Source organism: Spea bombifrons, chromosome 11, assembly GCF_027358695.1.
Source record: "Spea bombifrons isolate aSpeBom1 chromosome 11, aSpeBom1.2.pri, whole genome shotgun sequence".
NCBI lineage: Eukaryota > Metazoa > Chordata > Amphibia > Anura > Pelobatidae > Spea > Spea bombifrons.
Window position 1 is genome coordinate 33,796,778 of NC_071097.1, and position 24,984 is coordinate 33,821,761.

Sequence of the window (24,984 nt, forward strand, 5' to 3'; positions counted from 1 at the left end):
CCCCCACGGCTTTCAATTGTAGAAAAACACTGAAAAAAAAGTAACTATAGTAACATTGATGAAATGGTCTTAAAATGCAATAAACGATCCTATTGCGCCCCCTGGGGGTCGTTAATCTAACTGTTTCTCCCCAAGGACAGAATCGTGGAGTCGAGAACAGTTTTTACAAAATTAAAAATTGAAATTAGAAACCGTCAAACATAACTATGATTTTATTTGACATTTCCTATTTTGTGGCTGAACTACAAGTTTAACATAATGGAGGAAAAGTACAACTAAAGCCAAACAGAAAAAAACAGATAATAAATTTGGAGAATATTATAGGATTATCAATAATCTGTGTATATATATATATACAGATTAACCCATTAATTCTGTACCAAAAAGATCGGATAAATCTGGAATAAAACCTGCTTGCTTTTCCCACCCCTTTGTTGCATTGCCGACATACCTTTAAACCCCTAAAAATAATGACTCTCGAGTCCCTCTCTTCTGATGTCATTGACAGCACGGCGTCCCCAGTTCTATACCCTGCCTATAAAGTTTCCCAAGTGCATTATTTTACACTTGTCTACATTAAACTGCAGCTGCCAATCTGTCGGCTATTGTAATTTTACTCAATTCACTTGCCATTTGGCTTGTTCAACCAGGAAGGCAAGAATGTGTTTGACCCTTGGAGATAAACCAAATGTAGGTTTTAAGTAAAATAAATATATATACGGTACATATAATTTTTTTTAGGAGTGTTTCCAGATTGTAGCAGTAGGGGGCGATATATTCCTTCTACATGTTTCTGGGAAGCGGTAGTGCAGCCTGGGACAGCTATATAAAATAATATAGTTTAATAAACTAACATTATATTTTAAGGACGAGCTTGCGAGAGTTTCAAGTTATGAATTAGTTTAGCCAGTATGAGAAGAGAAAATGGAGGGGTAGAATCTCAGGGTTTTTGCCCCAATCTCAGGGGGAAGGGGCAGATTCTCCGGGGTCACGCAGTCTGGAGCTGAGTCCTTCCTATTCTCCCCCCCAGCTTTGATCATATATAAAACCCCCAGCTGGTGCTTTTGCTCCCAGTATGTTATGGTTGATATCCCTGCTTGAATGCAGGTGACTCGATGAAGTCTATCTTTAAATAATGAGAAGTCAAGCTTTCCATGGAAATCGGTATAAGTGCCATTTTGGTTACACAAAAGGAGGAGGGGCGACTGGGAGCACTAGGTTGGGCAGAAGGTAAATACATGGCTAATGCAGGGTAGTTAAGGGCTCTACGGCTACCTTAGCAGATCAGATAACCGCCACGGCCTGAAGTTACAAGCAATTTACATTCTTTATGCATCTATTTATACTCGCCCTGCATTATCGCAGGATCCCAGCCCAGCCAGTGACAGGATTTCCGGACCACCCCCGACGGGTGTTCAGGTGCTGTGAGCACTACTAATAACTTTTTCCTTTCTGGGGGTTTGAAATGACCCTATTCCCCATAAATGTTGTCTTTTACGGTTCTTTAACTGTACGTAATTATACTGCACCTGATAATCTAACTATAAGAGAATACTTACATGTCCCGCAATATATATATATATATATATATACAATATCATTCAAAAGTTTGGGGTCATTTAGCTGGTTTAAACAAGGACTTTTCTGACTGTAACATATTTACAAAAGGGGTTTTCTAACCATCAATTAGCCTTTTAAACTTAAACTTGGATCAACGAACTCAACGTGCCATTGGGACACAGGAGTGATGGGAGTGATAAAGGGCCGTTGGAACACAGGAGTGATGGGAGTGATAACGGGCCATTGGAACACAGGAGTGATGGGAGTGATAAAGGGCCGTTGGAACACAGGAGTGATGGGAGTGATAGAGGGCCATTGGAACACAGGAGTGATGGGAGTGATAGAGGGCCATTGGAACACAGGAGTGATGGGAGTGATAAAGGGCCATTGGAACACAGGAGTGATGGGAGTGATAAAGGGCCATTGGGACACAGGAGTGATGGGAGTGATAAAGGGCCATTGGAACACAGGAGTGATGGGAGTGATAAAGGGCTGTTGGAACACAGGAGTGATGGGAGTGATAAAGGGCCATTGGAACACAGGAGTGATGGGAGTGGTAAAGGGCCATTGGAACACAGGAGTGATGGGAGTGGTAAAGGGCCATTGGCCATTAACACCGTCTGCCCAGGATCTCGATCCATTTCATGTTATTTTAATGGTGAGAATGTGCTTTTCTTTCAAAAACAATGACATTTCTAAGTGACCCCAAACTTTTGGACAGTAGCGTGTATACAGGATATATATAGCCCTTTCCCATTTCGTTTCGTGATGCCTGTTAATACCCACCTAAAATATCCAGCCGTTAAGTACTCGCGTGTTACTGTATCACAGGCCGGATAACTTGTTACGTTGCTGACAAACGAAACATGGACCATCGCGCTGGATTTGGAGAGCTATGAAAGGAATTCCCTCCACGTCGTTGCCAAAATGAAGAAGCTGTGCGGCGGAATCACGAAGGGTATAGAGTTAAAGACACAACTCATATGAAATAAAACCTCCGTTCATGGAAACGGTGTCCGGCTTTATTTGGGAAGAAAATAATCCATTTGATGATTTTAATTTCATTTTATGTAGCCCCTGTGGGTATAAGAACAGCTCAATACTTATCCTGTTTCCCCTGCTGGAAAGACTCAAACCTTAATCAGTCGTTGGTCTCGTCTTAGATTCAGGAGCCGTATGTCTATCCCATGCATGTTTAATACCCTCACTGTATTACCCTCTACCACTTCTGCTGGGAGGCTGTTCCACGTACACTCAATGTACAAAAAATAAAGAAAAGAAAGTAATGAAGAAGAAAGTAAAAGAATAGAACAACATTCATCAGACCATGAATGCCGAGTTAGTTGAGATCAGGGAGTGGAGACTCGAGATCCTCAAGTCAAACGCCTTTAGTGGTTTTGCATGAAATCGTCCTCCGTGCCGCAGTCTTTTGTCCTCGAGGAGGCTGCTTTCTCCGGTTTCAGTTTGTTTTTCAGGAGACACCAGCAGGTTATAACTGGATCCGAGCCTTTTCCATCTGCCACTCACCTGTCATGGAGTCGATGCGGTCTCCGAGAGGTTAATTCCTTTGGGGAACTCATTTTTAACTCATCATTAACTATTACATCAGCCAGGAAAGTTCTGCACTAGAGCTCAGGGGACACCCCGAGTCCTAGAGGTCCCCGAATTATTTATTACCAGACCGTGCGGGTGACGGCTATGGTATCACCGACTTGTTATGGGCATCGAGGTGTTAAACTGCGTGTATGTGAACACGATGACATGTTCCATTTAGATCCAAAACACGATAAAAAGACAAAGTACAAGCGTCAGGATCCCGCGATGAGATCATCGGCCGCATTCCGCTTACCAAACTTTCTTATCAAAAACATGGAATCTGGTGTTTCTGCCAAGACTTGCGAAAGCCAACGGCGTCTCTGGGGCTTTTACAGAACTGCCCACCGCAAACCTCGGTGGCCCTTACCGGCCGAATACATTATATTATATATATCATATATATATTATATACATAATCAATGTATTATTACTATACGTTATAGAATAATAAATATATATATTATTATATGTATAGAGAGAGAGGGTTAGAGAAAATGTATTATTATTATTACTATATATTATATAACGATACATATATTTATATGAATTATTTTAGACATTATAATATTATATTATATATAAATACATTTATTATTACTATACATTATATAATAATTATATTTATATTATTAATTATATATATCAAGAGAGATAGACAGACACAGAGAGCGAGAGAAATGTATTATAATTACTATATATATATATCATGATACATATATTTATTTCAATTAGATATACTATGCTACTATATATATAATGCATTATTACTATATATTATATTATATAATATATAGTAATATAATATATATTATATAATGATACATATATGGTGTATATTTATATATATATATATATTGAATAAATGTATTATTATTACTATATATTATATTATATAATGATACATATGTGGTGTATATATATATATATATATATATATATATATATATGGAATAAATGTATTATTATTACTATATATTATATAATAATATGTTAATTTGTATTATCAGTTATATATAGAGTAAATGTATTATTTTTTATTGATTATTCACACATACGCATATTCACCGATTACCTCAGTAGTTATTTATAGTTATTGCAGATATTACCCCGATACCCCTCCTGCATGTTGTTTTTTGCCCCGTACACACACGTTACCGTCGCTATTCCCCCTCTCAGGTAGACCTTTCTCACCGTGACCTTTCACCCATCTTTGGCGTCACGTGATCCAGTGCCCCGTGCGGACACTCCACGTCCTGACCGCCAGTAACCCTCCCTGAGCGAGCCGGCCTGGCCCCGCCCACAGGTGACATTGACAGTAACGGGCCACTAATCCACGCCCAGTTCTTACTCCTCATGTGAGCTCGGCCAATCGGAGAATAGAAGGGCTAGTCCGGGCGGTGTGGCTTCGCCCTGGGCGTGTCCTGTGTGGATGTGTGTGTTTGCCTGTGTCCAGTTGGGCCCGAGGGGATCTGAAAGATGGCGGCGGCCGGGGGTTCCCCGCTGCTGTGGGTGGCGGAGGCACTGGGGGCTTCCGAAGCGGCTCTCCGACTGATCCTGTCTATTTTTATAGGTGAGGCATGGAGATGGGGGTACAGGGGAATGGGGGGAACTTGGGGATACCGGGCATTGGGTAAGGCAGGGGGCAGGGATGATGGAGGGTGAAGAGGGGTGCAGAGAGGATGAGGGAAATGGGGGGGTGGCTGGTAGAAAAATGCGAGGAAGGAATGTGAGGGATAAGGTATTACGGCAGAGGGCAGAGATGGTGGCGCTGGACTAAAAGAATCAGCTAATGTCTAAGGAGGTAGAGTGGGAGAGGTGAGGGCGGTAACTGGGCATGGCATGTAGTGGAGCAGGACAGGTGAGGGGGTAACGGAGTGGAGCAGGACAGGTGACAGGGAATAGAGACGGAAAGGTTGAGGGAGAAGAGCAGCTGACGGTGTACAACAGGAGAAGTGAGGCCGTTGCCGTGGGGTACGGAGGGAAGAGGTGAGGCCGTGGGGTACGGAGGGAAGAGGTGAGGCCGTTGCCGTGGGGTACGGAGGGAAGAGGTGAGGCCGTTGCCGTAGGGTACGGAGGGAAGAGGTGAGGCCGTTGCCGTTGGGTACGGAGGAAAGAGGTGATGCCGTTGCTGTGGGGTACGGAGGGGAGAGGTGAAGTTGGTGATGCAGGGTGGGGTATGGAGGGAGAGGTGACGCGGGGTACGGAGGGAGAGGTGAAGCCGTTGCTGTGGGGTAGGAGACGCGGGGTACGGAGGGAGAGGTGAGGCCAGCGACGCGGGATAGGGTATGGATGTAAAGGTGACCTGGTGGGAGAGGTGAGGCCGGAGACGCGAGGTACGGAGGGAGAGGCGACGCGGGGTACAGAGGGAGAGGCGAGGGGCAGCACCTCTGTTTACGCTTCCTGTTTCCTATTCGCAGCAGGAGAGAATTAGAAAGCTGAGGGGACACTGCGGGTAGCCACAGGTCGCCAGGACTGTTCTGTGACAAGCTGGGGCAGTTGGTGACATTCAGCTGGAAAGAATAGGTGGTTGGGAGGACACTATGGAGGGCGAGAGACGAGTGGAGCAGTAAGGAGCGTGGGGAGTGGGGAGATGGAGGGTCGCACTAATTACATGAGGAGTTTGAACTCTTTTTCTTCTACCCTCAGGATACCCCTTGGCCTTATTTCAGAGACACTTCCTCTTCAAGAAGCCGCCATCTCACATCCACCTGTTTAATACGGTGACCGGACTCTGCATCGCTTACTTCAACTTCGGTAGGTTCGCAGGATGACGGGTGGCGGGCTGTTACTGCGGCCCGGCGGGGAAACGGATCTGTCCCGGGGGGGTGGGGGTATGAGAGATTCATTCATATAGCAGGTAACACCCCCGCTGCCTACGTCCAAGTCCTGTGATCTGTCCCCCTTCGGCCGAGTGAGTCTCTGTAACCCGCAAGCGATTCGGCTTTTCCTCTTAATCTCGGCTGATCCTCTGTAGAATTTGCCGGATACCTCTGTTTATTGTACGGGCGCGATAATGCTCTCTAAGCTGTGGATGAGTAGTGAGTAAACTTTAGGAAGATGATTTCCCTTTAGGGCACACTGGATTCTGAGGAGCTGGCGTCTGTGCCAACCGCACCCTGAGTGGCACGCGCCGCGGCTGGCGTTCCTCCCGCACGCACCAGCCCTTCTCGCCTGAGACGGTGCGTCTCTCCCGCGTGGTCACTTTCTTTAGCCGGCGGGGAAACGGCTGCTTAAAAGCCCCGTTAGCTTGGCGTTGGCTGTCAGTCACCGCCAATAAATCCGCCCTTCCGTATACAGCAGGAAGATATATATATATTATACAGTGTTCAGGGCCCTGGACCAATTATGATTATGTAAAATGTTGGCGGCTGTTTAAAGGGATAGTCACCCATTATTCAGCTTCGAGGTTAAATCCTAAAAGGTAGCGATGCAAATAAATTGGAGAATTGGAACGATGCATCAAGAAAATAACTCGTTTAATGTCCCTGGCGGCCTCTGTATAGAAGAACTCGTATTAAAGCGCGCTGAGTAAGCCTAAAATACTCGGAGTGCTTTACTATACGTTCATCCGAAAGAACAGGAGAGGCAGCCCTGCAGCAGCACCAGTCCTCTTCCTCCTCCTCTTCCTCCAACCCTCCGACGGTTCTTGTGGCCGGAGAGCCATCCCATCGGAATTAAAGGGAACGCTTTCACACGTGATTCGCTCTACTGTACTAAAATTGTGTGTGTGTGTGGTTGTGCGCAAGCGTGTGTGTGAGTGTGTGTGGTTGTGCGCGAGCGTGTGTGTGTGTGAGCGAGTGTGTGAGTGTGTGCGTGCGTCAGTATTTTGATCTAGGCTTATATGAGGTTTTGGTTAAGCTGAAATAAAAAGTATTCTCCTTTTCTTCCCCGCTCTCTCCTCCCGCAGGGTCTCAGTTGTATCACTCGTTACTCTGCGTCGTGCTGAATTTCCTCATCCTGCGGCTCATGGGAAGAACCGTTACGGCCGTATTCACCAGCTTCTGTTTTCAAATGGTGAGTGAACGTCCCGGAACACGATAGGACGACAACGGATCGATAACTAACGGGCAGAGGCCACTCGGAGTGGGCTTGTGTCGGTGGGTGTATGGAGGGCCAGGAACAGGGCTGTTCACGTGCACCACAAGGGCTACATTTGAGGCTACTGGCTTCTTTACTGGGAGGGGGTTAGATACGTGGAATAGCCTCCCAGCAGAAGTAGTAGAGGTTATTGCAGTGGCTCTGTACATTTGGGAGTATAACTTAAGAGGCTAGTATAAGTCCCTGAAGAGGGTAGAATCGGGTGTCTGGTACCCAGACCCCTTTAGGATCCCATTAAACGTATGACCGGTGCGAGTCCCGCTGATCCCGGATAGGAAAGGGTCTCTCGATTATTTTTATCCGGAACTAGATCTGGTGAGATTCTGCCCGAAACAGGAAGGAAGTAAAATGTGTCGGAGGGCCGCACGCCAAAACAAGGTCTTCTTGGGAAAGGCTGCATTAAGCCGCAGTTCTTGCATCACAACCCGGCTCGCTTTTGCTCGCATTAAACATAGTTTTAGTCAAACTGTACGAAGAACACAAATTATTTAAAGGGACAGTTAAATGTCCCAGACACCCCTACTATACAGAAATGGGTTCTTCCAAAAAAGAAAACGGTTACTGGACATAGAAATTACAGCCATGCTGCAAACGCTTACTTCCTCCTCCATGATCTGACATTTCTTGCCACCGATTGGCTTCTTGAAGCTGTCAATCACTGACAGGAAATGACTTCTATTAAAATCAATGGAAACACTTTACGTTCAGTGATTGACAGCTTCAGCAGCCAATTAGTGTCAGTAATGCGCACTACGGTCTTAACGGACCCCTTCACGCCGCTGGCTGGAGGTGATTATGTCGGGGGGCATTTAGCTGGGGGGGTTAAGGAAAGGGGCATTTGGGGAGATTCTGCAAACCACACTGGAGTGTCCCTTTAAAGGGATCTACGCCATATTCTTTAAAAATGGTCTCGCCTCATTTTCACGGCCAGCAGTTCTTATTTCTTCAAAATAAATGTTGGTGGAGATGCCATCAAATAATAATAATGATATCAGATTTATTTTAACCCTCGCTATGAACAGCCGGGTATAGATCCAACAAAGATGTTTGCAGTGTCTTACAGCGTATAATGTCTCTGTTCGCAGGCATACCTGCTTTCTGGTTACTATTACACGGCCACCGATAATTATGATATCAAATGGACAATGCCGCACTGCGTACTCACACTCAAACTCATAGGTAAGTGTCAGTGTTTGAATCATTCGCTGCGGGGAGAAGGTTCATAGGAGTCCTGGTGGCCGGACGTGGCTGGAATAGGCAAGGTCTGGCAAAGCTCCTCAAACTCTACCGCTAGCTATCCGCGTTATTATTTCCTATGATTTGTCCACGTCTTGGGTTGGATTGGGTGGGATGACGGGCCACGTGACTGTAGGGGGCAGAGGGCCACGTGACTGTAGGGGCAGAGGGCCACGTGACTGTAGGGGCAGAGGGCCACGTGACTGTAGGGGCAGAGGGCCACGTGACTGTAGGGGCAGAGGGCCACGTGACTGTAGGGGCAGAGGGCCACGTGACTGTAGGGGCAGCAGTCCAGTGTCTCCCATCTCTCTCTCTCTTCCGTAGGACTCGTGTTCGATTATTATGACGGCGGGAAAGACAAGGTGAGCAGCACGAGTTGTAAGGAGGTTGAGCCGCCATCGATCCGGGTCTGGCCGCACCTGCCGTTTCATGAGATCTGTTAAGCGATTAGCGCGTCCAACAGATCCTGAGCTGGAGCCGAGCCAGCGGTCTAACGTTTCCCTCCGGCGCTCACGGGGCATCTCCTGTGGCGGCTCGCGCGTCCGCTGAGTGTGACGCTCCTCCTGGTCCTCGGATTTAGAATTTGATGTACCCCCCCCGCTGTGCCGTGCAGCCCCTCTTATGGGAAGGACTGTGTTGGCGTTGGGTGGGAACGTGTCTGTTCTTTATGATATTGATTAGGACGTTGACTTTGCCCCTTGGACCCGCTGATCTCTAACCCATCGTATCTTATTTGTTTATAATTAATAGGTAACCAGAGGTAGTATAGTGATAATGTATCTGTCACAGGTAGAGATCATTCCCAGAACAGGTTAAAATACCCCCCCCCCCGTACACTGCAGCCTGGCAGAGGCTAGTTTACCCCTGCCCCAAAACATGGATAACAGCAAATCTTTCCAACTTTTTTTGATTTTTATTTACTGAGAGGGTGGAAGATAAGGGGATCAGCCTCCCAGCAGAAGTGGTAGATGAGGGGATTTAAACACACATGGGGTAGGAATATGGCTCCTGAATCTAAGCTGAGACCGGTGACTGATCAAAGGTTTTACAGCGGGGGAAAAAGGGCAGTCTAGATGGGGCCGATTTGTTTTTCCCTCATCGCACGGTTTGAGTCTCATGGATATAACCCTCCGCTTCTCTCCCCAACAGGCCAGTCTCACGCCAGAGCAGCAGCGCCACGTCGTGCCTCGGGTGCCCACTTTGCTGGAGGTCTGCGGCTTCTCCTATTATTATGGCGGCTTTTTAGTGGGGCCGCAGTTCTCCATGTGCAGCTACTTGAAACTCGTGAACGGGGAGATGACCGACGTTGAAGGGCAGAAGCCAAACTGGTAAGAACCGAGTCCTGTGAGGCAAAAAAAATAACCTCTCCCTCCGCACCGAGTCGCCGACCTCCCGTCTCTCTCCGTCCGCAGCATAAAGCCGGCCATGGAGCGCCTTTCCCTCGGCCTTTGCACCCTGGTCATCTACATGGTGTTCGGGCCGTACCTGCCCGATAACTACTTCCTGAGCGAAGAGTACGCGGTGAGTGAAGAGTGCGCTCATTGGGAGGATTACCGAGGATTGTTATTGGTTGGGATACAGACCTGGTATACGTTTGTATAGCGAACCGGTTCGGTGCCGGGGGGGGGGTGGCAATGGGTATGGGGAGTAAAAGTGACCCCGGTGGGCGCATTTCCCAACCATGTGATCTTCTGCGTCTGAATTTTCCTCCCTTTTTGCCCTCTCGTAGAGCCAGCCGTTCTGGTACCGCTGCGTGTACATGACCATCTGGGGCAAAGTGACTCTGTATAAGTACGTGACGTGCTGGCTGGTGACGGTGAGTATATACCGTGCCGCGTGGAGTATATACCGTGCCGCGTGGAGTATATACCGTGCCGCGTGGAGTATATACCGTGCCGCGTGGAGTATATACCGTGCCGCGTGGAGTATATACCGTGCCCCGTGGAGTATATACCGTGCCCCGTGGAGTATATACCGTGCCCCGTGGAGTATATACCGTGCCCCGTGGAGTATATACCGTGCCCCGTGGAGTATATACCGTGCCCCGTGGAGTATATACCGTATCTGTGGAGTATATACCGTATCTGTGGAGTATATACCGTATCTGTGGAGTATATACCGTACCCGGGGCCACGGTCTCAGCATACGGGGGGGCCACGGTCTCTGCGTGCCATAAGGGTGCACAGTGTACATAACTGTTCTTTAATACGAAAGGCAGCGCTAATTTCACAAATATACCCCAAAGCTGATGAACAAAGTAAGTTTTTTTTTTAATCCACTGAAGCGTTCCATTGTTAAGACAGAACCCTAGAATCTCCCGGCAGATCGGCCCCATTCGGCCCCCGTCTAGTCGCCGGTTTTCCCGCTGTAAAGACCGTTAATCGGTGTCGTGTTAGATTCGGGAGCCGTGTGTGTGTGTCCCGCGCATGTTCACATCGCCTGATTGATAGATCTGCTCCTTTGATCGCGCAGGAAGGCGTCTGCATTCTGTCTGGCTTAGGCTATAACGGGAGAGACGAGACGGGGCGGCCCCGCTGGAACGCATGCGCCAACATGAAGGTGTGGCTGTTTGAGACCACGCCCCTCTTCACTGGAACCATCAGCAGCTTCAATACCAACACCAATGATTGGGTTGCAAGGTGAGGGGTCGGGGGTTACCGTCGGGTCACATGACTGTCCTTAACTGTTGGTTCATCGGCCGTCTTTCCTTCCGTCCCGTCAGATACGTCTTTAAACGGCTCCGTTTCTTGGGCAACAAGGCCGTGTCCCAGGCGACGGCCCTCTTCTTCCTGGCGATATGGCACGGCATGCACTCCGGATACCTCGTCTGCTTCTCTCTGGAGTTTCTCATTGTCATGGTGGAAAAACAGGTGAGGAGAGAGAGAGAGCGGGCGCTCCGTGCTCCTCATCGGCTCCTCTCTTTCTTCGTGTTCCCCTGCCCTCTCCTCCTCCCTTTAATCCCTGCCCTCCTCCCTCTCTCCTCAGGCGATGGAGCTGGTGAGAGACAGCCCCCTGCTCAGCCGGATCTGCTCCGTGCCTCTCCTGCGCCCCGTCTTCTACGTCGTCCAGCAGTTCTTCCACTGGTTCTTCATGGGATATCCGCTGGTGCCATTTTGCCTTTTCACCTGGGACAAGTGGATCAAGGTGAGATGAGGCGGTGAGCTCACGCTCTCTTCCTCGCGTGGCCCTTTGTGTGGCTCGCTGCTTTTGGCCCCCGCGGCAGTGGGACCGTCCTGCTTTAAGGGTCATTTAGGACGCAGAGCTTTCCAGCTGATCCGCAGATATTAATGGCGTTACCTGAGGTGTTTCGCCCGCGTGACTCTCCTCTCCTTCCTCGCCAGGTGTACTCCTCGGTCTATTTCATTGGCCACGTCGTTTTCTTATTGCTGCTCTTCGTGCTGCCTTATCTTCGCACGGTCCTGGTGCAAAAGAAAGAAAAGCTCCAGAAATCCCAGTGACCGCGCTCCACGGTAAAATCTCCATCGCTTGAGAGTTTTGTTTCCCAGGTTACAGCCGTATTTAACCCACTGTGTGTTAGAAACATAGAATCTAATGTCAGATCGGCCCCGTTTCACCTGCTGTGAAGACTCAAACCTTGTCTTAGATTCAGGAGCCGTATGTCTATCCCATACATGTTTAATACCCTCACTGTATTAACCTCTACCACTTCTGCTGGGAGGCTGTTCCACTACCCTCTCAAGGAAAGTAAATCTTCCTTACATTACATCTCTGACCCTCTAAGATAAACTCCCCTCCTGTCCTTTGTTAAATTCTTTATGTATTTAAATGTCTCTCCTGTCCCCCTCTCCTTCTCTCTTCTCTCCCGTCCCCCCCTCTCTCTTCTCTCCAGTCCCCCTCTCCTTCTCTCTTCTCTCCCGTCCCCCTCTCCTTCTCTCCCGCCGCCCCACCTCTTCTCTCCTGCCCCTCTCTGTCCGTCTCCCGGAGTCTCTGTGCTTTGCTGGGTCGCTGCCGGTATCCCCCCCCCCCCGGGAATCTGTAACCGTTTTGCCTCCGTTTCCGTTAATACTCTGTGATGTTTTCTCCGCTCAGATTGTACGCCGCTCGTCTCCCTCCGATATTCAACGTGTTCCCCGGAAAGGCTCCTTCCGTGCCGGGCGAGGGGATGACCGCGGACCGCTCTGGGAATTGGGAGATAACACTGCCGGGGTTAAAGAAAATTGCTGATTCTTTTTTTTTTTTTTTTTTTTTTTTTAAATTAAACAAAAACTGACTGCCGCTGCGGACAGCCCTGCAGGAATGGGGGGGGAACCCATTTTTTAGACTTTTCTACTGTTTGGGATGTTTCCCGGACGCATCTACTTGAGCTTTTTAATTTTTTTTTCCCCCCGAAACACTCTTTCGCACAACAGTCTGCGGGGGGCAGTTGGTTTGTTTCACGGGGCAGCTAATAGTACGGATTAGTAACCCCCTTTTGCCCCGTGTGCCACGGAGGGCTCCGAGGTCTGGATCTGAGCCTCTCAAACTCCGGGGGGCCGTTACTAACTCTGAACACGTAGAATGTGATACTGGGGGCAACAGAGACGTCCGTCTGGAACCACCGACCCGGGGGTCGCACGCACTTACCCACGTCCGGAGCAAATGGAACGCCCCGGGGAGGGGGGTAAAATGGGTTTCTCGCCCATCATCGCAGCCTTAGCCAGTGGTGGCTCCCGGATCGTTGGTGTTGATTGGTTAACGCCGTCACGTGATGACACATCTGGACAGCAGCCTTTTTTTTTAAGTCACTTTGTGTCCTAGAGCTGCAATAAAGCACTCTGCCAGTTAACCCCGTGTGTGCCACAAATTCATTCCTCTCGCGGCCGGGAGATTTACGAGTCCTGCGTAGGAACAAGTGCCTGACGGGGTTTATTCGATCTGGAGTTTGTAATCATCACGCCCTGAAAAAAAAAAATTATCTTTTGGTCTCTTTGGGGTCCTGTTTTTTTTTTTTTTTGTGTTAAACCAGAATGTGAATAGTTAAAAACGTAAGACTGGAGTAGAAGGGCACCAAGGGGCAATAAAACCTCAAAAAGGGGGAGTATGAGTGGAATTTAGGACGATCCGCCTGTTTGCTTTATGGAACGGTTAGAGTGGGGTCTCTAGTTGAGGTTAATAGCTTTTTTTGGGTCACCATAAAAAAAAATTGTAAGCTTTTGGTACCTCAGAGGTCTCTCCTTCAGATGGAAAGCAATGAAAAAAGAGACCCCTGAAACCTTACATGACTGCGTTTTCTGTGCTGGGCCAATGAAAAGTATCAAAAAGTACCAATTTTCTCTCGGGCTAAACTTTTTCTAATTTTAGTTAATTATGGTTAATTTTTAAATGTCATTTATAATATTTTTAAGGGTGTTTTTTTTTTTAGCGTGGATTTTATTTCTCCATCCTTAGCAAAACAGACAAACCAACGTTAGTGAATAGACCCCAACGTACAATCAGACTTTATGGAGAAAACCCGGCATTTTTGAAATAAAATATAAAAAAGAGGGATTATTAGCCGTTTCTTACGTTGAAAACTAAAAAAGTTGAACTTTACTGATATATAACGTTCCTGCTTTAGCTGCTGTTAATAAACGGCGCTGTCCCACGTGAGACATAAAATGAATTGAAGATCCTTAGCAGATCCATCAGTGTAAGGTGGTATTTGTTTCTATGGCAACCAACCAGCTCTTGCGTTTGTGTCACATGACAATTAAGTGTTCCCTGAAAATAATGAATAAGGCAAAATCTAAACCAGATTCAAGAATAGTTATTTTTTTTTGGAATGTCCCGGAATTATCATTTCAGCAGCGTGGGTGGAACGGCGCCTTTAACACTTTGGTTGTTTATATCCAGGTGTGTCGGATGCCCCCGGTGCCCGTTAACCCTCTCTGCGGTGACGCCATTTTAATCCAGCGCGTTGTGCGATGAGTTATCGCTTTAGCCGGATTGTATCTGTGCCCAAAATTCCACGGCGGCTCAGGTTTCCACGGTAACCTAACCCAGAAACGCGTACCTGTTAAAGAACGCAAAGTCCTCGTTAATCAGTAAAAGGGATCTTAAAAGGTAAATCGTGGAAAAAGAAACATGAAATGGGACGGCAGGCGCAAACAGGCAGGTTTCACAGGGACTGGAAAGGAAGGAGGAAAAGAAACTAAAGGGGCCGTTTAATGTCCCGGCAGCCCCCTATAGAAAAATGTATATTAAAGCACTATGAGCAACCCTAACCCTCCGCAGCCCTATGCCTGTGCCGTACATGCTTACATTCCCTCACTCTTTTAGCATCTACCACTTCTGCTGGGAGGCTGTTCCATTTATCTACCACCCTCCCGGAATATATACTCTCATACCTAGCTCCATACCTCCCGAGTGTCCCTCTTCCTCCTCCTTACATCCTTTTTTATTTTAAACCTCATGCTTTGCCATTAATGGGTCACAAAATTGTGACATTTCACCCCCTTTTTGTAAATATCTATGTGCTCGTTGTACCGTTTGTTGCCCTCGGTATTTCTGTTCCGAGCTACGGGGGGTCATTTTTGCCCCTCGGCAGCTGGCAAGGCTACCGGCTTCCATCTGTGAACTGCCAAGGGGAGGTATGAAGGAGCTATTTTAACAAGTGAGGTGTACTCAGCACTTTACAGTTTACGATGTACGAAGTGGCGGTAAGGCAAAAGTATAACAGTCCCTTAAAACCAGGACTCTTGGGTGGTACGCTAAAGCAAACATGTCTACCTTCGGCCCTTCAAATTGTTGTGATAACTGTTAGTAATTTTTTCATGTGATTTGTGATGTTAGGTTTTTTCTTTTCTATAAATTACACACATTACGCATATATATAATATATAATGTATGTGTGTGTATATATATGAGGAAGGGGTTAATGTTGCTGGCAGGATCTGCGTAAATAAAATGATTGCGTCACCGAGCATCGGCTAAAATAAATCTCATCCAGCCAGAAGCAAGCATTTGATGTTTCCATGGCAACCTGGACTCCTTCCCAATTAGAACTCTCAGAACTTGGTACGAATCTCTGATTATCCATCGATGCCCGTTACAGAAACAGCGCCATCTGCTGGCATAGAGGAAAAGTGCCCGGGCCACACCTTGCACGAGCGCTCAGGTGTCCGCGGGGGCCGGTTACCGGATGCATAGAATTCCTGCCCTGATCAATAATGTCCAGCATGTGAAAGTCCAGCTACCCGAAGCCCTCCCTTTCAGGGATGCGACTAGGTGGTCCGAGCGTGTCGGTGACCGTCCAGCCATTTTCCAAATCTACATAGGTGCCAGCAATCCCAAATTTTCCAAGCCAGTCCTGGCATCTGACCTTACGTCTTCCTCTGGACTTGTAGTAGGGGGAGAATCCGGCTACACGCAAAATGTATTTTCGTTTCTATACGTTGGGGGGCGCATTGTACCATCGCCCATGTATTGTGCGCCAGCACACTGGTGACGTTGTCTACTTTCAGGTGTCTAGGAGCGGACACTCAAATACTAGTAAGTATGTAAATGGTTAAACATAGCGCTGTTTAATAATCAGCCCCTTGTTAGTTCTGTTAGGGTGAGAGGTAATTTATGGGAAATGATTAACAGACTTGTGTTAAGGAACAGGCCAGGCGATGAAGGAGCCGCTCTGAGCCAAAGGGTTCTTTCTTGATGACCTCAGTAAAGTTTTCAGGGGACAGAAGATAAACTCAAGCGCCATGAAGCCAGCGTGTCACACTGTCTACTGTCTCCATGTGGAACAATGAAGGAAGTAGATAGTGGTAGTAGATCAATGGAACATTGATGAATATGTATGAATATGTTTTAGATCAACCAACCCCCAGAAAACAAATTATTATTGTTATTGTTATGCAATGGAACCTAAACAACAGATGAATAAAATGCATATATATATATATATAATATATACTATATAAGGTATTACAACCACCTTATTATCAAGGCGCCAAGCACCACCACTAGATGGCAGTGTAATAACATGTATCTCTATGAGGCCGGTAGAAAGTCCGGGGCATGTGGAGGAATGATAAGGGCATGAAACCCTGCTCACCGTTTTAATCAGCCAATAGGAGCTCTTCTGCTGCATTCTATGAGTGGATTGGTTAATGGACCAATACAAGTCATAAACTTTGTTTCAACCTAGAGGGGAGCCCAGACCAAGCCAGCAGATCAGGTGCTTTCCTGCCCAGTGGTGAATTTACCTGCCCGCAGCCGCCCCTCCACACCCACCATGATGGGTTGGTTAGGGTCTTAGGGAGATCAGAGGTCCTCCACACCCCCGGACCTACCGCCCTAAGCCTAGTCTGCCTAGGCCAGGATATATCACTATATAAATAAAATATAATAATAAATAATACTGCCGTTATACAACTATTGTGCACCACTGAAAGCGTACAATGTATTTTTTACTGTATGTCATGCCTACTGTTGCTTCTTTGTGTTTGTGTTATTGTTTCAGGTGTATTGCTTCTGGTACTGACCTACACAAATGCTATCGTTGTGTAGAAGTTGCTGTTGTTTGCGTTGTATGTAATGTAAATTAGTTTAATAAACTCCGTTGTGTGGGATTGTCCTGTAATTTTTCTATCTGGTGCTCTTTTTATATAAATGAGAAGGCCAATGGTAACTTAAATCTAACCAACTCTGCCATTGCCTCTAAGTATACTATGATTATATTATTATTTATTATTTGTTTTATATAGCACCATCAGATTCCGCATCGCTGTACAAAGGGTAGACGGGACATAACAAGTAGTTTATAACATAACAAGATGACTTACAGAAACAACAGGTGAGGAGGGCCCGGCTCAAATAAACTTACAATCTAGAGATTATTATTGTTATTATTATTATTATTACACTTCTGTGTGTTATTAGCTGCCCCTTATTGTGAGTCTGTGTGTACGGCTAGTATCAGCCCAATGATTTCTATATCTCTGCATGCTGGTGTTTGAGTATAGCCTGTGGCTTGGCACTGCAGAGGTTAACATTCCGTACAATGAGCCGGATACATTGTTGCATTCTGTTTATTAGATGCGTAAACAAACGCCGGCTGCAGGCCCCGCCCCTCACTGAGTGCCGGAGTCACAGGCTGCCGAGCGGGGTCCTGTCCCTTTAAGAGTAGCTCCTCCCCCTGAACTCTGACTGCGAGACACCCAGGAAGAGACAGAGACACAAGGAGAGACAGACGGAGGGGAGACAGACAGAAAGACAGACTTAGGGAGAGACAGACTGGGAGAAAAAGAGACGTAGGAAAAAGAAAGAGGGAGACAGGCAGGGAAACCTGCATCTAGAGAACGGCAGAGGCGCAGCAAGAGACAGACAGCTCCTGGGACTAGACTGTCACAGAGTGAGTGGATCTGTCACCAGGAGCATTACAGGTAACAGACATCCCCTCAGTGTGTGGGGCTACCACCTGCCCCTGTGTGTCAGCTCCCCCTCATTCCTCTATGGATAGGAGGTTTTTGGAACATAGATCCTCCCGTATTTACTATTTCCCCCTAATGTGTTGCAGCCCCCCTCCCCATCCCAGGCTGACCCCGATGCGAGGGCGAGAAACCTACAGGCAGATCGGCCCCATCCGGCCCCCGTTTCTCTTGCTGTAAAGTCTAAAACCTTAATCAGTCGTTGGTCTCGTCTTAGATTCAGGAGTCATTTGTCTATCCCATGCAAGTTTAAATCCCCTCACTGTATTAGCCTCTACCACTTCTGCTGGGAGGCTGTTCCACTTATCTACCACTTCTCTCAGTATTGACGTGTCACTTTTATAAGCCGCTGGTAAAAAAATTTGTCTGATCCTTAGTTTGGAATAAATACCGTTTCTGTATATTGCACCCCAAACCAGTACCTGCAGGGCATCGCTGCCAATTTTTTTACGTAATTTTTCTTTTCAGAGAGTAACCATGGCGATGCGAGGATTAGTGGAAACAGAATGTGGCGGCACCAACCCACTCATGAAACTGACCGGTCACTTCACCCAGGACAGGGGCCTGCGCGAGGAGGGCCTACAGCCTGGGACGTGGCCTCAAGGAGCCATCGCCGTGAGTGACTTGTGCTTCATAGTGTCTCGCCCGCGGCTGCGTTCCGCCACAGAACAGGCGGCGCTTTAATGTTTCATTCTTTTACGTCTGTCCGTTTAGGTCTCAAAACCTCTCGGTGAAGCCACAGAAGACGAGGTGAGCAGCAGATGGCGTTCTCTATACGTTCTCTATACGTTCACCGGACGACCTGCTGGAACGTCCCGACCCGGGTCACGTGTTCTCTTCCCCGGGGTTCTACGTTCTCAACACGGAACATACACGGATTTCTTCTTTTACAGTGTTTAGTCCCAAAACTCACATTTTGTATGTTCAGCAAGATCTTCTGTGACGTCTGTGTGGGAGACCCAAGCGCCTTCTGCCTGAACCCGCTGGCCGTAGTTATTCCGACGCACACTGTTTTTACTTATTTCTCCAGCCTCTGTGTCGGAGGTCTGCTCCCCCCGGGATGTCCCCTGGTTATGGTGAATTGAATCGTAATAAGTAAAATCTTGGGCAGGAGGTCTCCTGTAGGTACCTGGCCTTAGGACATGTTTGAGTGGTTAGGAGATGTCCCTGCACGTTGTTGTATAAACGCAGACTTCCAGCAGGTACGATCGCTTGGCTCTGGATATTCTCCGGCCCTCTCGGCCTCACGAGTCTTTATGTCTCGTAGCTTGTGTCCGAGTTCCTGCAGTCTCGCGCTCCCTCTCTTCATGCGCGTGCTCCTCACACCTTTAAGATGGACGGCCTTTTGGCAGAGATGCAACAGATCGAGCAAAGCAGCTTCCGACCGGAGCCTCTACGAGGTGAGCGAGAGCGCCACAAAGTTTTTGACACCGGGGACGGAGGTTTTGGGGGGGGGTCGAGTAGGTTACGCCAGGGGCTAAGGTTTTCAGATTTGGTCGGTGGCATTATCTGCATGTGCTTGCCGTCTGCGGGTTGTCCACGTACCTTGTGGTTCTCTGACCGTCTCCCACCGAACGCTTTATCACCCCCTTTATGAGGTTTCTCTTAATTGTATTCTGTATTCCAGCCCCCAACGTGGCCGATCTTGCGCTCTTGGAGAATTGGACCGAGGAGTTTGCTGGCCCTGAAGCTGTTGATCCCGTAGAAGAAGAGGATTGGAGTCGAGAGTTCACCGAACAGACAGGTGGGGAGACCTTGGCAAGTCTGTCTCCTCTCGCTTCATCTCTTCCCCCCCGTGTGACACTCGCTTCTCTCTGTACACAGACCCCCTCTCTTCCCCGTCCCGTTGGGCCGAAGAATACCTCCAGCAGTCGGAAGAAAAACTCTGGTTGGGGGAGAACGAGGGCACGATGGCCGAGAAATGGTGAGAAAGTGACGGGACTCTTAAGGACATCAACTTATATTTATTCCACTCCTCCTTATTTCTTTTGCTCTGTTTTCTAATCTGCTGCAGGTCTCAAGAGTATCAGCCTGAAGACGATCTACAGAGAGAAGCCAAATCCCTCCTGTCTCAAGTAACTGACCCCAAACTGGCCAACAGTCAGGTATCCTGGGAGAGCATTCCAGGCTTGGGGTCCCAGATTAGAGAATATACGACGTCTGTCTCTAACTCCCCTACTGTTTTTAGGACTCTTCTCGTCTGGGCCCCTCTATGATTACTTTTTTTGACCCTTACTCTCTTGCTCTGTCCTTCTGACCAGGTGCCCTCATTGTTCCTCTCACGTTTCATGTCTCGATCTCTTTGTCTCTCAGTTTCTCCAGTTTGTGAGGAAGATAGGGGACGGAGAACTCACTCTCACGCACACTCCGAGCGCCCTCTCCCAGGCGGCCCCTCAGGCAGAGCAGTGGTCTGAGCAGTTTATACAGGAACAGGTAGTGACCCACGTAGGGATTAAATCCCGAAACCGTCCTCCATCTATCTCCAACTGCTTACCCTCGGCACTCTGGCATTGTCTAGACAGCGGGCTATTTACACTCTGTTTTACAAGTAGTCCCTCACCACGCGCTTGTTCTTTGACAGGCTGTCTCTCGTTGGAATGTTTCTTTCGCTTTCGTTTGATGTCTCGCTACCCTTGTGGACGCACTTCAATATGGCGTCTGTCTACGGTTTGCTACGCGTAGTCAATCATCTCTCTCGCCGTTTCGTTTTCCTTACAGGCGCTCGCGGAGCAGTGGGTCGACCAGTTTGCCCCCATGGAGAAAGAATTTGAAACGGCCAAGGCCGCTGTAGAGGTAAGGGAGTGCGAGTGAGGCTCAAGGGCAGGATTTCGTAGAGACTGAGTGGGTTGCACCCAACCTGGCCATTTGCTGAGAGTGTTTTACATTTCATGGTCGTGGCAGTGAGGTTTCTTAGGTGGCTTTATGGAAGGATTTGAAGACTTAAGATGCTTGTTGGGTAAAAAGGATGAGTTGATGGATGTAGGTATGAGACGATGGCTGTTTTCGGTGGAGTTGGCCATCAGGTCCTCTTGGTTGGTGTCGCCAACGGGTTTTTTTTTGGTTCTGATGCAGGCTGATGTGGATTTTTGGGACAAGCTGCAGGAAGAGTGGGAGGAAATGTCGAAACGAGATGCAGAAGCCCACCCGTGGCTGTCAGACTTCCAGGACCTGTCTGCTAAATCTTATGACAAGGTGACCCTCAACCTCACTAACTTATTCTCTCGTCCCGTTTGTGTCCTTTTTTTGCTCTTCTGCTGACCTGTCCATTTTGTACCAGCCACTTTAACTCTGATGCCCACCTCGCCCTCTGCGGCTTTCACCTCTGCCCTTTTAATCTTTATTCACGTGCCCCCCTCGCTGACCGTCGTTTCTCTCTTGCCTGCATTGTAAGGGGTACGTTTTTGAAGCCGACAACCCGTTTTCCGAGGAGCAGCAACCGTTTGAAGAAGGTTTGAAGCGCCTGAGGGAAGGAGACCTGCCCAGCGCGGTCCGAATGTTTGAAGTGGCCGTACAGAGGAACCCCCAGCACATGGAGGTACACGGCGGCGTCTCATCACGTCCCATGTGATCTGTCCTGAAGGATCATGGGACGGGATGGGTAATTTGCATGAAGTGTCTTGGCCGCGCCATCAATATATTTAGGGTATTTTCTTTGGTTTTCTGTACATATCCTGACGTTTCTATCGGTTTATCGCCCCCAGGCTTGGCAGTATCTGGGCACGACGCAGGCAGAGAACGAGCAAGAACTGGCAGCCATCAGCGCTTTGCGCAGGTGAGGTCTCCTCCGGTCGCCGGAATCGCCGGCGTGTCTCTGGACGTCTCTCTGGGTCTCACGTCTGTCTCACACCGTAGGTGCCTGGAGCTGAAGCCGGATAATAGCAACGCGCTGATGGCGCTGGCCGTGAGTTTCACCAACGAGTGTCTCCAGCAGCAGGCGTGCGAGACGCTACGTGAATGGCTGCGATATAACCCAAAGTACAGCCACCTGGTGACCGACGAGATCGCCAGCGGAAACGCTCCGAGGACGCGCACGTTTGGGACTCTGCTGTCCGAGTGAGTATTGTTGGTGGAGACTTCCCTTCGGCTCGGGGGGGTTCCTGTACCGTGGACCGTAAGCTTTTAAGACCTCAGAGGTCCCTTCTTGGTTATGTAATTGTTCTTGCGTCTCCAGCTCTTTGTTTTCGGAAGTGAGGGAACTCTTTCTGTCAGCCGTGCGCTTGGACCCATCGAACGTGGATCCTGATGTGCAGTGTGGACTCGGTGTGCTGTTCAACCTGAGTGGGGAGTATCAGAAAGCTGTGGACTGCTTCACCGCCGCTCTGAGCCAGAGACCCGACGTGAGTGGGGTTTAGGGGTTAAAGGGGACCCCTGCTATTTCTCATCGCTGGTATCAGATTAAAACAAGGTTTTCTAAACCATTGCGCCATTTTCTTTTTCAAACCAGCTGTAGTTTCCCCCCCATAATATAATGTTTTCAGGTAGCTGCGTATCAGCCGTTCTCACTCTGTTCTAATAGACAACCCCCCCGACTCCTTATCATACAATAGAATGGCTCAGTCTTAACCACCCACTAGGACTTCATTAGCATTTCCATAAAGCATCAGCCCAGTGAGGTTTTTGAGCTGGGAAAGTCACCCAAAATATCACACGACTGACAGCAACGACAGCTCCAGATCTGGAGATAAAGGGGGTTATTACTGTATACAGTGCTGGGGGGTTATTACTGTATACAGCGCTGGGGGTTATATTACTGTATACAGCGCTGGGGGTTATATTACTGTATACAGCGCTGGGGGGTTTATATTACTGTATACAGCACTGGGGGTTATATTACTGTATACAGCGCTGGGGGGTTATATTACTGTATACAGCGCTGGGGGGTTATATTACTGTATACAGTGCTGGGGGTTATATTACTGTATACAGCGCTGGGGGGTTATATTACTGTATACAGCGCTGGGGGTTATATTACGGTATACAGCGCTGGGGGTTATATTACTGTATACAGCGCTGGGGGGGTTATATTACTGTATACAGTGCTGGGGGTTATATTACTGTATACAGCGCTGGGGGGGTTATATTACTGTATACAGCGCTGGGGGGTTATTACTGTATACAGCGCTGGGGGGTTATTACTGTATACAGCGCTGGGGGTTATATTACTGTATACAGTGCTGGGGGTTATATTAGTGTATACAGCTCTGTGGGTTATTACTGTATACAGCAGTAGATGGTAGACACCCCCTTTAAGAGTGCACTAGCCAGGGCTGAGGGCAATGAGAGTAGGAGCGGACACTTGACAACCAGGCAGTCGTTTTGGAAAGAGACCGTTCACGATGTGGTTGGGGTAAGAAGTAAACCGGAACACAGAGTAATAGTTTTGTTTCTAGAAATGTCCTTTTTTTACCGTTCGTTGTATCTGTCGATGTTCCTGAATTATAAAATATTCATTCACGCCGGCCAGGATTACTTGCTGTGGAATAAACTGGGTGCCACGCTGGCCAACGGTAATGACAGCGAGGCTGCCGTGGAGGCTTATCGGCGGGCGCTGCAGCTACAGCCCGGATTCATCCGCTCCCGATACAACCTGGGGATCGCCTGCATTAACCTGGGGGCGCACAGGTAAGCGGGTGCAGGTGAAGGTGTGTACCCCCCCTTCTACCCTCGCTCCCCTCTGACGCCTCTCCCTTCTCCGCGCAGGGAGGCCGTGGAGCACTTTCTGGAGGCCCTCAGCATGCAGCGGCAAAGCGGCGGCTCGGGAGATGCCATGTCCGACAATATCTGGAGCACCCTGCGCATGGCCTTGTCCATGCTCGGGCAGAGTGACCTGTACGCCGCGGCCGACGCACGCGATCTCGGCGCCCTCCAGTTGGCTTTTCCTCCCCACCCGACGAGCAGCCAGTGACCACCGACTGACCCGCTGCCCTGCGAGTGCATGCTAGGGGGTCGCCCGCAGTGCGCCGGTTCCGGAGTGAGCTAAAAAATCCAGAGGGCCGAAGCTGCATCGGAAGGAAATCTCCACCGTACTCCGTGCGGCTCGGTGACTCTTTGCGGATGTAATCTCTCCCTTCATTGGCTGGTACGGAAGGAAAAAGACGCTTTCTGTTTCTAATTAGAGCTTTAATTTTATTTAATTTTCATCTCTGCGTGAGAAGCCGTGTAATATCCTGCTAGTACGACGCGGTGTCGCTGGAGAGATCCCTCTTTAGCCTTTTGGTCCATCGTTCTGATTGTTTTCCCCTGTGGCTCTGTGAACGGCCTCCGCTTGGACGCTCGGGCAGCGGGTAGAGTTCCAGCTTCGTCTCCATGTCGTTGACTATTGGAGGTCTGGAGCCTCGATTACAATTTAAACAGGGTCTTCGGGCATAATCACCGTCAATGGGACCCCTGAACTGCGTCCAGGTCCTTACTAGAGGCCACTGAGCTTCGTGGTCTTTGGGTATCGACGATGATCGCTCGCGGTTCCAGCCCCAGAGATTATAGGACAAAAAATATCAATCTATAAATCATCATCAAGATTTCTTTACAGCCGTTTGGCGAAATGTTTCTGGCTGATGGTTGTGCGATGTGTACTGCAGCTGGACTGCGTCAAAGGTGGCCATTTTTGGAACAGCTGAGTCCGTGTGAGCTACTCGGGCTCGGAAAACCATGGTTTTTTTTTGTTGTTTTTTTTTGTAGTTGCATGAAGTCTTAAATGTCTGTTTCTGTATCAAATGGCGAAAAGCCCAATGACTCAGTGGGTCAGGGGCCATTGGGCCCTCAGCTGCCTAACAGCGCAGGTGCCGGGGCTACGGACGCGATCGAGGCTTGAGGTCCAGAGAGAAGATCCTATGTCCTGGTGTCTAGCAGATGTCATAGATGATCACTGACACGAGGGAATGGGGCAACTAAATAATAGCGCTGGTATCTTCAAGTCATAAGAGATCCCACTTCTACCACCAATAAGCTATCTATTAGAGATTATAGTAATCAATCAAGGGGGGGTGAAGTGCAACAGGGGAAATCTTTGCCCAAAATGTGGTATGAAGGATGCATCGGGTACTGTAAAATGTTATTGTATAATATTGTATTAATAAAATGTATATAATCA

At 48.3% G+C, this 24,984-nt stretch overlaps 2 protein-coding genes across 3 annotated transcripts; both read left to right on the plus strand.

Annotated features, from left to right (window-relative positions):
* The first annotated feature begins 4,570 nt into the window (after positions 1-4,570).
* LPCAT3 (lysophosphatidylcholine acyltransferase 3) lies at positions 4,571-13,276 on the plus strand. Its single transcript, XM_053450550.1, has 13 exons — positions 4,571-4,726; positions 5,803-5,910; positions 7,064-7,170; positions 8,340-8,433; positions 8,815-8,852; positions 9,640-9,818; positions 9,903-10,011; positions 10,220-10,306; positions 10,963-11,129; positions 11,213-11,360; positions 11,476-11,634; positions 11,832-11,960; positions 12,541-13,276. The coding sequence occupies exons 1-12, from the start codon at positions 4,633-4,635 to the stop codon at positions 11,946-11,948; spliced, it is 1,407 nt and encodes a 468-aa protein (XP_053306525.1). The 5' UTR covers positions 4,571-4,632; the 3' UTR covers positions 11,949-11,960; positions 12,541-13,276.
* Positions 13,277-17,868: 4,592 nt separating this feature from the next.
* On the plus strand, positions 17,869-24,371 carry PEX5 (peroxisomal biogenesis factor 5). 2 transcript variants are annotated; one of them, XM_053450979.1, is made up of 16 exons: positions 17,869-18,070; positions 18,363-18,509; positions 18,609-18,644; positions 19,162-19,294; positions 19,522-19,638; positions 19,719-19,818; positions 19,909-19,999; positions 20,208-20,327; positions 20,613-20,687; positions 20,967-21,086; positions 21,286-21,429; positions 21,596-21,666; positions 21,747-21,947; positions 22,066-22,231; positions 23,359-23,516; positions 23,595-24,371. In XM_053450979.1, exons 2-16 carry the CDS (start codon positions 18,372-18,374, stop codon positions 23,797-23,799), a joined length of 1,875 nt encoding a protein of 624 aa, XP_053306954.1. In that variant the 5' UTR covers positions 17,869-18,070; positions 18,363-18,371; the 3' UTR covers positions 23,800-24,371. The 2 variants fall into 2 exon arrangements, with proteins under 2 accessions (XP_053306954.1, XP_053306955.1); XM_053450980.1 differs by lacking the exon at positions 20,208-20,327 and having other exon boundaries at positions 17,870-18,070.
* The last annotated feature ends 613 nt before the right edge of the window (positions 24,372-24,984 follow it).

Coding starts and splice junctions, on each gene's coding strand:
- LPCAT3 (XM_053450550.1), top strand. CDS start 4,633: ATGGCGGCGGCCGGGGGTTCCCCGCTGCTGTGGGTGGCGGAGGCACTG. Junction 4,727..5,802: donor GATCCTGTCTATTTTTATAG/GTGAGGCATGGA, acceptor TTCTACCCTCAG/GATACCCCTTGGCCTTATTT. Junction 11,635..11,831: donor CCTGGGACAAGTGGATCAAG/GTGAGATGAGGC, acceptor CTTCCTCGCCAG/GTGTACTCCTCGGTCTATTT.
- PEX5 (XM_053450979.1), top strand. CDS start 18,372: ATGGCGATGCGAGGATTAGTGGAAACAGAATGTGGCGGCACCAACCCA. Junction 18,645..19,161: donor GTGAAGCCACAGAAGACGAG/GTGAGCAGCAGA, acceptor TATGTCTCGTAG/CTTGTGTCCGAGTTCCTGCA. Junction 20,000..20,207: donor CCAAACTGGCCAACAGTCAG/GTATCCTGGGAG, acceptor TTTGTCTCTCAG/TTTCTCCAGTTTGTGAGGAA.